The 15137-nt window shown below is 45.9% G+C and overlaps 1 protein-coding gene across 1 annotated transcript in view; it reads left to right on the plus strand.

Moving 5' to 3' along the window:
• The first annotated feature begins 10018 nt into the window (after positions 1 to 10018).
• The window catches only part of VAX1 (ventral anterior homeobox 1), a 116015-nt gene continuing 110896 nt past the window's right edge, over positions 10019 to 15137 (plus strand). The window contains exon 1 of the mRNA XM_069239260.1: positions 10019 to 10533. Within this exon, the coding sequence (XP_069095361.1) occupies positions 10293 to 10533 (241 nt within the window). The 5' untranslated portion in view covers positions 10019 to 10292. The remainder of the gene's footprint in view (positions 10534 to 15137) is intronic.

Genomic DNA, 15137 nt, shown 5'->3' on the forward strand with positions numbered 1-15137 from the left:
ATAAAGGGTCATGGAGCCCAAAAGACATCCTGTTTTTTTCTTCTGCTCCACTGACCCAGCTATCCAGTCATAAGGTGAGTCCTGAAAGGTTGGGCCTCCTGGGGTTGGCTGTTTGCTTATTTTTCATTTCCCTCCCTGTTGGGTGCTGTGCTGGGCACTGTCCCTGGGTGTTGGTTTTATTATCACCAGTACTGGGTTGGCTGGGCCTTCCTGGGGTGAACTTTTGGTATCTTACCTCAGGGAAGGGTTCCCTGCCACCACATGTCTTCCCAGTCGGGGTCTTGGGGGCTGCGGCTGTTTGCTTTCTTTTCACCGCGTGCTTCCTTCTGCACACGCGGTGGTTTGCTTGGGCCCCTTTTTATGGGCGAGCACAAAGTGCTCTGTCCATTCTGTAATCTCCTTTTGGGCTTGAAACCACGCCCATGCCACGTCAGTCGCTTACATTGGTTCGTGGGCTTGCCTTTTTAAATCGCTTGCTTTCATTTGTGAAAGGCATGCAAACGTCATGCCTTTTCCAGTGTTTAGCCCACCTACACAGCACCGGTAAAGTACCAAAAACATACGAGGCTTGATGTTTTCAGCCTGGAGTCGAAACTACTTTATCTGTTTATTTTCCACGCAGCGCTGCATTTTACATAGCGCGATCGCGCTGCGTTTTGTTTTGCTTTACAACGCTAATAGCTCTAACTCGAACAAATGCGAGAACGGTTGCATTGAAAATGCTTGTTTTCTGCTGCTCCTTGCTGCTGGCTGGCTCCGTGCAGGCAGGCAGTATACCGCGAGTGATGTTTCTCAATACGTGCCGCCTCCCTCTGCCCATGGTATACACAGCAAGTGCCTGATGATGCCTGAGCAACCGGCCTGTCCTCTTCAGCACACGTGGTCTGGGGCTTCCTCGTGGCAGGCCCCCTGGAGTGCGCCATGTTTTCCACCGTCCTGCTGATCTGACGGTGTAAGAGTGAGGTTCATGGCTATTTTGACATTTGACCCCTGCTTTTCGTCTCTGGTGGGTGATTGGTTCCCTGTGGTGGTGGGAGGTCGTTCCTATGCCTCATGTTTTGTTAGTGCCATTTTTTCCTGACAGTCTTTCCGTTCTGTACAGAGCCTATAGTTTTGGGCATTTTTTCACTTTTTGCAGTCGTTTTTTTACATTTAAGGTTTATTATTTTCATTTTTTCCTATCTTCTCGTGGTTTGTGTTCAGTCTTTTCTGTGGCCTACTATGGGGTCCTCTTTCCCTTTATTTTTTGGTGCCAGTCTACTGCTGGCTAGCAGTTTGTCATGGATCACAGGAAGCGTGCAGCCAAGCTCCATCACTGCTCCAGTGTCTCTCAAGATGGGAGTAAATGCTGACGGTCTGGAGATACTCATCTTGACTGTTCCCAGGGTATGGGGATCTCAGAGGAGCAATTCCAGGTGTTGCTAACTTCCCTCTCTCGGGCATTTGTGCAGTCCAAAGGCTTGGGTGACTCTCGCTATTCTCCGTCTTCGCCTGCTTCTTCTGTTTCTTCCCTGATAGTGTAATCTCCCTCTTCTACGTCCTCCTGGCCTTCTCCGGAGTATGAAAAGGACATTGTCTCTCTGGTGGCTTAGGCTGTGCCCAGGTCCAAGTTCCTTCAGTGGTCTAACCTATTATCATTGTTCAGGTATCTTGGGGAGAACCTCAGTAACCCACATGGAGGATGACATTCCTGGTCCTAGCTCTGGCCTTTTCCATCAGTTTCATTGCCGTCCTTCAACTTGTTTGGCTGTCAACAGAGAAGTGTTGGATCTTCTTCATGAATGGTGGGATCCGGAGAGGGCTGATCTCCCTACGTTTTTGTTGCGACTTTATCCTCTTGGCCAAGGGCGATCTGGATTTTCCTTCCTCCCTGAAAATGTATCCCCTGCTGTCTCACCTGGCTGGCCATCCTTCTCTTATGTCGGAAGAGGTTCCCCTGTCTGATGTTGTTGATCATAGGGTGGAGGACTCCTTGAAAAAATGTTTTTCGGTTTTGAACCTTGCCCTTCAGGCTGCTGTTTATGCTGTATTTGCCTCGCAGTCCCTGGCTAAGGATTTCCATTCTTTGACAGAGGCAATCCAGGACGGGGTTGAATGCACCTCTCTTTTTCTTCCATGGAGACTCAGGCTAAATTCCTGGCAGATGTTTCCTCTGATTTATTGAAAGCCTCTGCATCAGCTATGGCCTCTTCCGTTTCGGCCCGTCGCCACATCCATCTCTGTGACTGGACCGTGGACTCTGCTACAAAATCAGGGATTTTGCATATGCCTTTTTGGGCAGCCCTCTGTTTGGTGAGGATCTGGAGCAGATGTTCCACAAAGCCTTTAAGACTCAGAAACATGCTCAGGTTTTTCGTTCCTGCTCTAGGCCTGTCCTCTCTAAGAAGGTTCCTCCTAAGAAGTGCACAAGGGGTTCCTGTGGGCACTTTCAGTCCAGGCCTCAGAACTTTGCCTCTTTTTCTGCTCTGTCTCTTTCTAAGCCTCAGCCTCCCCCAGCTCCTAAAGATGGGAAGCTTTTCTGACTATTCCTCCATCCCAATAGGAGGTGGTCTGGCCTTTTCTCTTCCCTCCTGGCAAAAACATGTTTCGAACGCCTGGGTTCTACAGGTCAATTCAGTTGGTTACTTCTTCGACTTTGTTTCCAGGCCCCCCCCTACCGGCATCATGGACTCGTTGACCTCCTGCACCAATCCTCCTGTGCTGTATCAAAAAATTGCAGACCTCGTCGCGAAGCGGGCTGTGATACCTGTGCCAATGGGGCAGCGGGGTGGGGGTGCTACTCTCCGGTCTTCCTGGTCCCGAAGCATGCAGGGAAGGTCAGACTAATTTTCAATCTCAAACATTTAAACATGTTTTTGAGGACACCTTATTTCAAGCTAAACACTCTTCAGCGCATTATTCCCATTGGCAGTTCCAATGTCGTCTCATGGGCTCGATTGTACTTGTGTCCGGTGATTTGTCATCTACTGTTGCCTTGTCTGCATCCACTGGACTAACCGGTTCCTGTTTCCCGGCACATCTGGAACTTGCTGCAGTGGTGACTCAATCCCTGTCATTTGGCCAGGAACTTTACGCTAGCACTGCCTCCTCCCACAGTGGTTTCTATGGATGCCAGTCTGCTGGGTTGAGGGGCAACTCTGGGTACCCTTTCCGTTCAGGGACAGTGGTCTCTTCAGGACAGCAGGTACTCCTCCAATTGGAGGGAATTGAAGGAAATTCTGCTAGCTCTGCTTCATTTTTCTCCCCTCCTACAGGATTCTACAGGATCCTACAGGGTCAGGTGGTGTTATTGTGGACAGCCAATACAGTGGCCAAGTCGTATGTCAACAGGCAGCCTGGGATGGGGTCTCAGGCTCTGGACTCTTACATTTCAAGTGGGGTGTTGGGCAGAGTCTTACCTTCTCTCTGTTTCAGCCACCTATATTTGGGGGAAGGACAATGTGCAGGCCGACAACCTCAGTCACAGTTTTTCTTCTTCCCTTGAATTCTGTCTGGCTCCAAGTATTTTCACCCAGATTTGCCAATGGTTCGGAACTCCTCAGGTCGACCTATTTGCATCCAGGGCCAATTCCCTCCCTCCCCGGTTTGTGTTCAGATTCCCAGAACAAGGTTGTTGGGAGATCAATACTTTGTCCCACCCTTTTCCTTTGCTCCCTACCCTCTTCTTCCTCACCTCCTGGCTAGGATTCGCAGGGAGTCAGTTTCCCTCATTCTGGTAGCACCCTTTTAGCCTTGGATGAGTTGGTTTCCCCTATTGCGTCTAATGGCGGCTGCGCCACAATGGGTTCTCCCAGTCCATCCTTGTCCTCTCCGGACACCCATTCTGCACCCATCCACTTGCCGCTGGATGTGTCTGATAGTTTGGCTCTGGAAAGGAGGGGTTTGATGTCCCAGGGTCTTTCAGCTCCTGTAGCTGTTTACATCCAGAACTCTTAGAAATGTTCCACCAGGAAGGCTTAAGCTCATCACTGGTCCTCCTTTGTCCAGTGGTTTAGAGGTTATTCTTTAAATCTAGCCTTTTGTCATCCCTCTTCGGTCATTCAGTTCCTTCAGGATGGTTTCCAGAAGGGTTTGGCTGTTTCCAACTGAAGTGTCCAATGGGCCGCCATTCGGGCTATAAGTTCGCCTTTTGGTTTGCCTGAACTCCTTCCTTTGGGTTACTGTCTCTTTAAGAGTTTTTCTTTGATGAAGCCTCAGGTTTGTCCTGCTGTTCCTCCCTGGGATCTGCCTTTGGTTCTCAGGGCTCTTCAATCTCCTCCATTTGAGCCTTTGGATTCTGTGGATTTGAAGTTTCTTTCATTGAAAACATTTTTTCTGGTGGCTATCACTTCAGCACGGAGGTTGGGTGAGCTGGGGTCTTTGTCCATCCGGCCTCATTTACAGGTGTTTTCTGACTGGTTGGTTCTTTGCCTGGGTCTGTCCTTCCTTCCCAAAGTTGCCTTCTCTTTTCACCATCACCAAGAGATAATGTTGCCTTCTTTTTCCCCTGATCCTGCTACTCCTGAGGAGGTTGCCTTGCACAGCTTGGATGTGTTGTGGCTTTTATCCATCTGTCTCTCTCACACCAGGGGCTTTCGGCAATGAGAGGCCCTCTTTGTAAACTTTGGAGTGCTGCGTCATGGTCTGAAAGCTTCTCCGACAACTTATATTCGCTGGATTCGTTCTTTGATTTGCTTTGCTCATGCCGCTCAGAATGTCTGTTTGCCAGAGGGTGTGCGGGGTTTTTCTACATGGTGTACGGCGGCGTCTTGGGCAGAGGCTCAGGGAATTTCTTTGTTAGACATTTGTCTGGCTGCTACTTCTGCTACTCCCTCTATCTGTGTGTCCCATTACAGTTTGGATGTTCAAGACTCCTTATCCTTTGGGTCTGCAGTTTTGGCGTCTGTGTCTCATTGTCCAGCATGGTCTCCTAATGATGCCTTCTGGTATAATAAAATTTGTTTTTGCAGTATCCGAAGTCTGTGGCATCTGTTTGGTGGGGACCAGGTTATTGGGAGTTGGCTTTGGTATATCCTCATATGAATTATGTATTAGGACGAGAAATAGGGTTGAGGAGGTAATGATTTCATTACGTACCTGTAATCCTCTTTAATCCAAATACCCTGTTTCTCGTACCAATACTTACGTTCCCCCCTTCCCCTTCCTTCCTTCACAACCTGTTCCCTTGATTTCTTGATCTTGGGGATATACAAGACGTCTTCTGGGCTCCATGACCATTTAGACCCAGATATGGGAAAGGGTGATTGCAGGGGGGAGGTGGGAGGGTGGAGGTGTGTGGCTTGCGCAAAAGAATCTTTTTGATTGGGTAGGGCTAGGACAAGTGGGTCTAAGCAAAGGTGGAACACCTCATATGAGTAAGTACTGGTACGAGAAACAGGGTATTAGAAGTAATGAGGATTACCGGCAAGTAATAAAATCATTATACAACAATCCGTGATTTATTCTCATATACAGCATTTTCAATAGGTCAGAACAGCCACAGCCGACACGTGTTTCGTCATCATTACTTTTTCAAAGCTGTATAAACAATAATATTTATGTATATATATATATATATATATATATATATATATATATATATATATATATATATATATATATGTAGATATATAATGTGTTGCAAATAGGTACATTCATATCAACTGGGATACTCAATGATGATTTAAAAAAATGAGTGCAAAAAGAAACCAAGTTAACCCGTCAGTGGGTCACGTCTCCTGCGTAGAGTGGTGCACACAAACAGAAAGGTGATCAACCATGTGCCACCCAAAAGAGTGCCCAGACTCAAAATGCACGAGATTTACAGATTTTAACCATCTGCGAAAACAAACATGAAATACATAACTATATCCGTCCCATAGCATGGCCTGACCCTTTTTAGAATTAGAAGCCCAGGAGATAATTAATCAAACCCATAGCTGGTCAAGTGCAATTTTGTAGAAAAAAAAAAAAACAAGCTTTCCGTTATCAGTTGGTACAGACAACTAACTAGTCTATAATTCAAAACTCGTGCCAATTCTTATAGCTCTTGAATGCACCCGCTTTCCCCATGTCACTATTAAATAAACACACTATAAAGGGTCCACAATAGAAATATCTACCCCGTTAATGTTCGGGGTGTGAACAAATACAATCAAAACGGTCTTATAAGGCCGATTTCAAGTGACTTGTAACAACATCAATATGTTGTAAAAAGTTGTTTCGGAGGCAAGGTCCCGTATTATCACTACATCGGTGCTTCGTATACCTGTGAAGGGATGTGCGTTTACATTTGAAAGCTCCTGACTGAAAGTTAGTCCATCAGAAAAGTTAAACATTTAAATACCCTGATAAGCCTAACGAAAGGGGAAGGTAAACAACAACAAAAAGGCCCAGGATCCCAGTTCATCCTGTCACATGTGACCCTTCTTTGTGGGATGCTCAGCTGATCGTTACGTACATTCGTTCCTATGTGAAAACGAAGCCGCCCCGGAGACAAAGCAGATAAAAACAGAAGTAGGACTAACTACTTAAAGCCTGATCTATCCAATAAATGTAACGCGGCGGTGCTGAGAAGTGCAAGTAGTCTCCCTTTTAGAATAAAGAAGTGCAGGTACTCAGTACGGGACAGTACCTGCCCATATAAAGCACTGGTCGCAAGTGAAGCCGGTCAAATATGTAACTAGCGGGAATGCAGCTCTAAGGTAGCCTTGGTAGTGAGCTCTAGGAAGGTTGTCCATGTTTTGGGTCACATGTCGCTGACGATGTAATGACCCCGAGGTAAAAGTGACAGTAGTAGACGGCTGATGACATCTGGATAGAATACCCAGCTCAGCAGGCCCTAGATCACCTTCAGTGCCAACAGGTGCCTTCTCCTCTCCTTTCCACCAGGACACCCTGCCAGGACCACGTCTTCATGGGGATCGGTGCCCACTGCATAGCGATGGACAAAGCAAGGGGTCACCGAGTTCGGTGGAACACAGGTATGCTAACAAGAACTAGACAAGGCATAGCAAGGGGGAAATCAAGGTCCCTAATATGTGGGCCCCACAAAGGCATTTTAAAAAGGAGGATCAGTGGACACCTCTAGCAGGAGCAGGGTAGCAAGGACTGTGCCCCTAAATAATAGATCAGCCACTAACATTCATCCTCCTTGGAGTTAGTGGGTGGGAAGCATAGTTCCCCCCCCCCCCCCAACAAAATAAAAATAGTGTAACTGAATGGCGTGTGGCTACAAACGCCCCCACGGAGCCTAGCGCGCTAGGACAGACCAAGTGAAACATGAAGAGCCCTTCAGAACACTCTACATACTGAAGCCACGCGGGAACGAAATGAGGGGGGCCGGAACAGCTGTCGACACACCGCACCCTTGTGCATCCGTGCAAAGACACGGGCGTGCGTGACTTGGGAGGTTATTGGTTTGGTCTGCGGGGCCCAGGGCACCCTTTCTCATCCTGGGCAGGTATGACGTAATGAAAGGGCTAAATCTCGTGTGTTCTCGGCCTCTCGTAATAGAGAGCTCTCTTTCGAGGCTCAGTGTGACGTGGACCTTTCACCTTCCTGTCTACGTTTTCAACGACAAAATGCTGACTACTTTACGTATTTGCTGCTTTGGTAGGTGGCACTGAGGGCAAATTAAGACCCAAACAGGTGGTAGTGCTGAATGAACAATACGCTGGGACAGATCAATTATGTTGCCAGCATATGTATATATTACCAACATATAATTTTGCCAGCATGGAATACGTATAAATGTTATGTTACCAACATAGAATTTGTATGTATATTTTGGTACCAGCATATAATGCATATTATGTTACCAGCACAGAATAAGTATGTATATGATATTACTAGCATAAATATGCATGTATATTATGGTACCAACATAGAATATGTATGTATAGAAAGTTACCAGCAGAGGATACATATGTATATGATTTTACCAGCATAGAATATGTGTACATTATGGTACCAATATGGAATATGTATGTATATTATGGACGATGTGCTATGTTGTACTACCCTGTCGAGTCTTGCGCCCACTGTATATGCATTTGATGGGGCCATGGAAGTTAAAATGAATGTGACCCATTGACACGGAATCTGTAACAAGTTTACTAATAAACGTAGATTCACACATTTGTTACTACAAAGAGCTGTAAATGGCTTGGAAAAAAAGCTAATTAATGCATCGCAGATTTAACACAATTTTTTAGGGAGGGGCAGCATTACCCTCTCTATACTTCATGTCTTGTGAATCACAGTCAATCATAAATGGCAATAAATAACATTTTACACTCCAGTCAGCTGCTTATGATCTCTACATTTTTCCATATAGCGCAACCAAACTGTGTGAAATTGTTATTGACATTGCTAAGACGGCAATTAATTGGCTGATGCTGCGCTTTAAAAAACAGCGTAGGTAACATTTTTAAATGCCATGTCTATATAAATATAGGCGTAAAGAGTCAGGGCTGTGCTCCCTGGCACCAGCATGTCCCTTCTCTCTGAGCGTTTCTCAGAGTGGGAAGTTGGGATGCATTTTTTTCTGCCGTCCTTTTTTGCTCGGCCCCTGAAACTCTCTTGAATGGGGGGGCAGGGCACATGTGGCTTCTTGCCCCGCCCAGGAACCACTGCCAGGCAGCAGCCACACTCGGGGAATTGTCTCTTAATAGTCCAATTAGATAATTGGCATCTTTCGCTCCCTGTGCCGCACATTTCCCATCCAGCCTTGAATTGAGGGCGCCTGAAGAGGGCTTCTGCCCGGCAAGGTGATGAGAAGGACTCAGGCCAGCTATTCGCACAAGGCCACGGCGCTGAATGGCCGCATTGAGGCCTGATCAATGCCCTTATTGGATTACGGCTGTTGCTCCGCTCGGAGATATTGTGGCGCGGACAATGAAATAAGAAGAAGGGGAAGACGTGTTCTCCTCAGAGGGCTGCGCGCTGAGGACCTGCTCGGGCTGTCCCCTCAGTCCCGCTGATACAACGCCTCTCTCTCTCTTGTCTTTCTTCTTTTCTTGTGTCATTTCTTTCTTCTCAGTTCATTTCTTGTCTTTTTATCCCTTCCATACCTCCGCTCTGTCTTTCCTTCTTTCCTCATCCCTTCAAAATTTACTTTGCTTATTTTTTCACAGCAAACGTCCCCTCTTCTTTCTGCCCTGGTTTCTTTATCTTTCTTTTCTTCCTTCGTCACTGTCCTTCTACTGTCTCATTCCTTCTTTCATTCTTGGTCATTTGCTTTCCTTTGTTCATATTGTTCTTCTTCTTCCTCGTTTATATTGTTGTTTTTTCTCATACTACCGTACTTTGTCTTGCTCTCTTGTTCATTTATTTATGTAATTATCACTCATTCTTTTTCCTTTGTTATCCTTATTCCCATAAACCCCTCTAATTTTTTCATGCCCTCTACCTATCTTGTCTGGCTCTCTGTTCACTCACCCCAACCTTTCCCCAACCAAAAGCCTTTACCATAAGGTTCCTTTTTCTGTCGAACACTGCATTTCCCAACCAAAAGCTGCCTGTTTCGAAAGGAATGCAGTGCCTTGGGAAGACTTTCTATGCCGAACCAACAACTGCTTGGATGTCAACGTTTTAAGGCGAAGTCCGGAAAAAAAGACCTTAAGCTGAAAACGTGAACACAGCAGTACTTTTCGGGGACTCCATGGTAAAGTCGCACCAGTGAGGTTGTATTGCTGTTTGTTTTCTTTTGTGGGGCAGTCACCTTCCCAAGGTTCAGACTGGGGCCAGACCCCCCATACTCCAGAGACAAACTTTAGCAGCGGGGTGCAAGCGGCGTTGACGGGGCCCCGCACCACTGGAGGAAAGTTTCATGTCCCCTCCTTTGCCTGGACCCTCGCCGCCCTGATTGAGCGCCCTTCCCGAGAGCCGGGGCCAATCACTTCCGAGTGCTCCTCGCTTGATTGGTGGGGGACCAGCCGCGACACCAACGTCCATTTGCGGGGTGATCCACCATGCAAACAATTTAGTGTATTCATGAGGGGACCTAAATATGAAGGCTGTGAAATTACCCCTAATCAGTTGAGAGGAGAGCGGAGGCTGGCCCTGCTTGCGCCTGAGTGCCAGGCCTGCTGATAATAAGGCGCTAAGTGACCGGGCTGGAGTTACACTGCTAACTACCTGGACGTTCACAGGAGCTGGGCACAGGAGGGTGGGATCAGAGCACTGCCCCGCTACCAACCGGCTCCACAAAAGGGGTGCTTGCCGGGACCGACTGCGCCTCCAAAGCCTGGACACAGACACACACTCTCAGCTCCAGCGCTCAGACCCCTCCCTCCCTCCTCCAGCATTACATGTTTCAGAAACCAGAGAAGATGGACGTGAGGGGCACCCCGGAGACCGCCAGCAGCCGGCTGCCCCGGAACGGCCCCCCTAAAGACAGCGGAGACTGCAAAGAGATGGAGGGGCCCCTGTCGCATTCATTCGTCAAGGAGCAGCAGCAGCAAGGGTCTTTCCCCGCTTCCGGACCCTCCGAAGACTGCGGGAAAAGTAAAGCCGGCGACCCGGACTACTGTCGGAGGATTCTTGTCAGAGGTGGGTCAAGTCTTTCTTTCACTACTGTCATCTCCAGCCTTACCTATCGCGGTGTTCGCAGGTTCGGTTCCTTCAGCGAACACGCTGCTCCCTGATGTTTATTTGGCATATTTTGGACAGAATTTGCCCTTTTTTTTCTCCAGACAAAAAAATGTGGGAACTGCTATCCAGTCGAACTGGGGTTAAACCCCTTCGCGTGCTGATGAAATATATAATCTAAACTTTGGTAAACCTCGCTAGCTCTCCCATTGCTTTACCTACTGCGTGCAAAAATGTGTCACATTGAAAACACTTTTGAGCCGTTCCAAAGACAAGAAGGTGATGCGTGCGCCCAAGTTTCCCGTTGCAGGGGCTCGCCATTCAAAAACGGTCCTTTTTACATTTTATGTCCAGGAAATGTGTTAGAAAGGCTCTACTGTGACATGCATATTTCCGGTATCAAAGTGTCCGACAGAACAGGGAGGGCACATATTCCATTACATAAAGAGCTGCATGGGTTGTTACCTAAATAGTGCAACATGTGCAGATAAAAAAGCACATTTGGGTCTTTTTGGCCTGCAGTTTTTCGTGTATTTTAACATGTATGTTAATTTGCACGAGAATTTTATGTTTACTTTGTTCAACGCACTGCTTCTGGCGTCGACATTATAAAAAGCTTAATGTAATAATGTGCTTCGAAACACTACATTCACTTCTGTGAGTTGAGTTTTGAAACTCGCCTTTAATAACTGACAAACGAGAACAATACACAGATATATCATGTCTTAGCCTTGTAGATGTGGTGTGCAAGCGAAAAATGACACACGCGATTATTATTATTATTATTATAATGCTGACAATACTACATAGGAGACAGATATTATACCGTACAAAGTATGGAGTTTTCTTTATTTTTTCCTTTTTAAAAACAAGCAGTAAGAGATGGAGAAACGTAGTTCAGCACTTTTTTTCCACCAGTACAAACAGAATCCCGGCGCCGCAGCGGGAAGCATGTGTGCCAGGCTGCACACATAAAACCTCCATTATTTAAGTGCAGTGCGAGGGAGACCATTTTAATCAGTAATCCCCTGCTGACCGTTTGACCCGGGGAGAGTTCAGATTAAAAATAATGTGCCTCTCTGGGCCTTACTGTAAATAGGAGAGGGTGGGGGCGCTGATCAGGCGGTGGGGGTGCACGTTCTTTACAATGCAGGTGGAAATGGGAATTTCAAATTCGGCATCCTGCTTAGTTTCGGTTAAAATTTACTTTGCACTAATGTTCGTTACCCTTTCATTGTCCTGGCAACAGCGTAGCTGCTGGTCCGGAAGTCTTTCTTCGGCTTTCATTGCGCGGCGCGCGCTGTCCCCGCCAAGCGCGAGCTTATTTAAGGTGTAGTCAGTCTTAAGGCTTTAAAGAACCTCCAGTGCTCCAACACAACACTCTTGGCCCTTCCTGTTTAGTTGTTGTTGAGTTGGTTAGTTTGTTGAGTTGTTTGATTGTTAATACGTGTTACTTTGAGTAATGTAAATGATGTGTTTTTGTTTTTGCGGATTTGTGTGGTGTATGTTTGCGTGTTTGTTAGTTGATTGGTCAGTTCTCTGCGACTGATGTAGTGAATGATTTGAGGATCTCCAGCAATCTGCACTTTGTGCTCCGGCGCTGTTGTAACTGGCTTGTGCATGTTTAATTCTTGAATTGTTTTTGTGTGTATTTGTTTTGCTTCATATTTGTTTAGATCTCGTAGTCTACTGTGGTTTGGCTTTGTTCGGCATGCTTCTCGGTTTGTGCCATTCTATTGTGTTTGCTGATTTTTGTTTTTGATACGGATGCTTGTATTAATTTGGAGACCTCCTCAACCTGCTCAATGTATTTTTGACGGGTATTCATGCTGACATTTGTTTGCTTAATTGTTTATCTGTTTGATTGCTTGTTTGTGTTACTCTGTGTGAAGAAAATGTTGTGTTTTGGTTTTTTTTCTGGGATGTTCGTGTGTGTACTTTGGCTTTGCGTTTTTTGGTTGTCTGCTAAAACCGGTACTGTTATTGATCTGAGACCAACCAGCACAAAGTACTCAGGACGATTATTTTTACTAGTTTGAACTTTGTTGGTTATTCCGCTGCTTGGTTGTTGGCTTCTGTCGTTGTTGTTTTTTTGTTTTGTTTTTGGGTAAATTGAGTGTTTTTGCGTTCTTTTTCTGTAACATTGTTTTGTGCATGTTTATTGGTTTGTTTTATTCTTTCTTTCTTACGAGTGCAATTATGCATTTTTGGATCTCCCACGAGTCTTGCAAAGTACTTACATCGACCTCTTTCTTTAATTTATATTTTTTACATTGTTGAGCTGCATATTATTGCCCATTGTATGTTTGATAGATAGTATGTTTGATTCCTTTCTGTGTGAGTTCGTTTTCGTATGGTGTTGTTTGTGTTGCAGTCTTAAGTTTGTTTTTATTTATTTGAGTATTTATCTCTTATGTAACCGTTCGGGGTCTTGGTCACGTTTTCTTTTTTTTTTTCTTTGCTGGCAAGTGTGTGGGGAGTGTCTGTGGGGTTTTTGTGTTTCACGTTTTGAGGGTGCATGTGTCATTCTTTGTTGGTTTGTTCCATTTAGCGTGGGCTGTTAATTTTTTGTTGACTCTTTGCTGTGAGTTTGTTAGTTCCTTTCTTTCACCATAAGTCCTGAGTATAAGATGTGTTCCTTGAGAATCAGACGATCTTCTGTCAGTTTAGTCTCCAGACGGTACCCGGCATACAGTGTTCTTGCAGTGAAACAAACTTTCGAACAGTCCTCATAGATTTGCTGACAGTGAATTGAAGTCCTTGTTGTTTATAGAGCATAGTTTCTTGTCATATGCATTGTTGCTGCTTTGGGGAAATAATATAACTCATCGCCCATGTAATAATACATGAAATACGCCAAAGGTGCGAATTTAGTAAAATACCACACGGCAAAGTTCTGCTCAGACGTCAATGCGCATAATAACCCCGTGTTTCATGACGGTAAAGTGCCATCAGGCCCTGCTTAGTAGTAACGGAGCCCGAGGGATCCCGCTGTCTGGTGCTAATAAAGAGCACGCCGGCAAGCTCGCGGACACCGACGTTTAATGAGAATAAAGTGCACGAGCGAGCCTTGTTCGCCCGTAAGAAGGTGTGCCATGAGCACCTGTTCATTAATACACCGGGGTTTAATGCGGCCGAACTGCTTGATGCACGCGCTCAATGGTGATGAAGTGCTTGATAAACATATGTGTAGTGGTAAAGGCTTGCCTGATATACACATGATGGATGATATAATGCATGATACCCAGAGATGAAGCGCCAGGAACACCCATGCCAAGAAGGATGAAATGCCTGACACACACTTTCAATGGTGAACAACTGTCTGATATCCACATGTGTAGGGGTTATGGCGTACCGATATACACATGGTCAAGGATGATGAAATGCCCGATGCGGATATATTTAACAGCTAGGAAGCGCATGGCACACATGCTAAGGATGATGAAACGTATGATGCAAACGTTAAATGGTGATGAAGTGCCTAAGAAACACAAGTGTAGAGATATTGGCGTGCCTGATATACACATACCAAGGAAGATGAAATGCCTAACACCTAGATATGAAGCGCATGGTACGCATATACCAAGGGTGGTGAAATGTCTGACACACACTTTCAATGGTGAACAAGTGCCTGATAAACATATGTGTAGAGGTAATGTCGTGCCTGATATACACATGGTCAACGATGATGAAATGCCTGATACACATAGATGAAGCGCATGATACGCACACACGCTGAGGATGATGAAGTATCTGATACACATATTTAATGACGATGGGGCGCCTGCTAAGCACATGCACACTCGTTTATTAGTGACGAGATCCCTTACGTACACACCATTACTTGTGAAGAAGTGCATTTCACACACGTCTGTTGACAATGAAATGCATGGTAGACGCATGTTACATGACGACGAAGTACCGGGCATACATGTTAAATTGCAAGGAAGTGCTTAATGGACACTTGTTTAATCGTTATGAAGCGCCCGATCACGGTAGTTAATGACACGCTAATGGCGATGTGTGCACGAGCGCATAGGACCCGGACACCCCCAGTTTGACCCGCGCCCCAGCACAACCCATACAAGGCACCCACAGGAAGCACTGAGTACTCAGGTGACAAAGACAGAATTGTAGTGTGAGAAAACTGACATGAAAACATACCTATGTCGAGCCATAGCAACATACCATGAATGATGACGTACTCGTGATAAAGGGATATTACATACCAGCACGAGTGCAGTCTCGATGAAGGGCCTAATACACGGTTGTTTGAGGGCGATGAAGTGCCCAATGCACACATTTGACCAGAACGAAGTGCCAGATACACGAACATTGAATGGTGACGAACTGATTGATACACACATGTTGAATCATCACGAAGTCACTCGTTTAATGGTGATGAAGTGCCTGTTCCACACCTTTCAATGAGAATGAGGTGCCTGAGACTGAAAGGTGAGGTTAAAAGGTGAGGTGCCTGATACGTGGAAGTGTAATGTTAACGTAGTGTATGTTACCCACGTGTTATGGTGATGAAGAGCCTGTTGCACACCTTTTAATGAGAA

This window comes from Pleurodeles waltl, chromosome 6 (assembly GCF_031143425.1).
Source record: "Pleurodeles waltl isolate 20211129_DDA chromosome 6, aPleWal1.hap1.20221129, whole genome shotgun sequence".
NCBI classification, from domain to species: Eukaryota; Metazoa; Chordata; class Amphibia; order Caudata; family Salamandridae; genus Pleurodeles; species Pleurodeles waltl.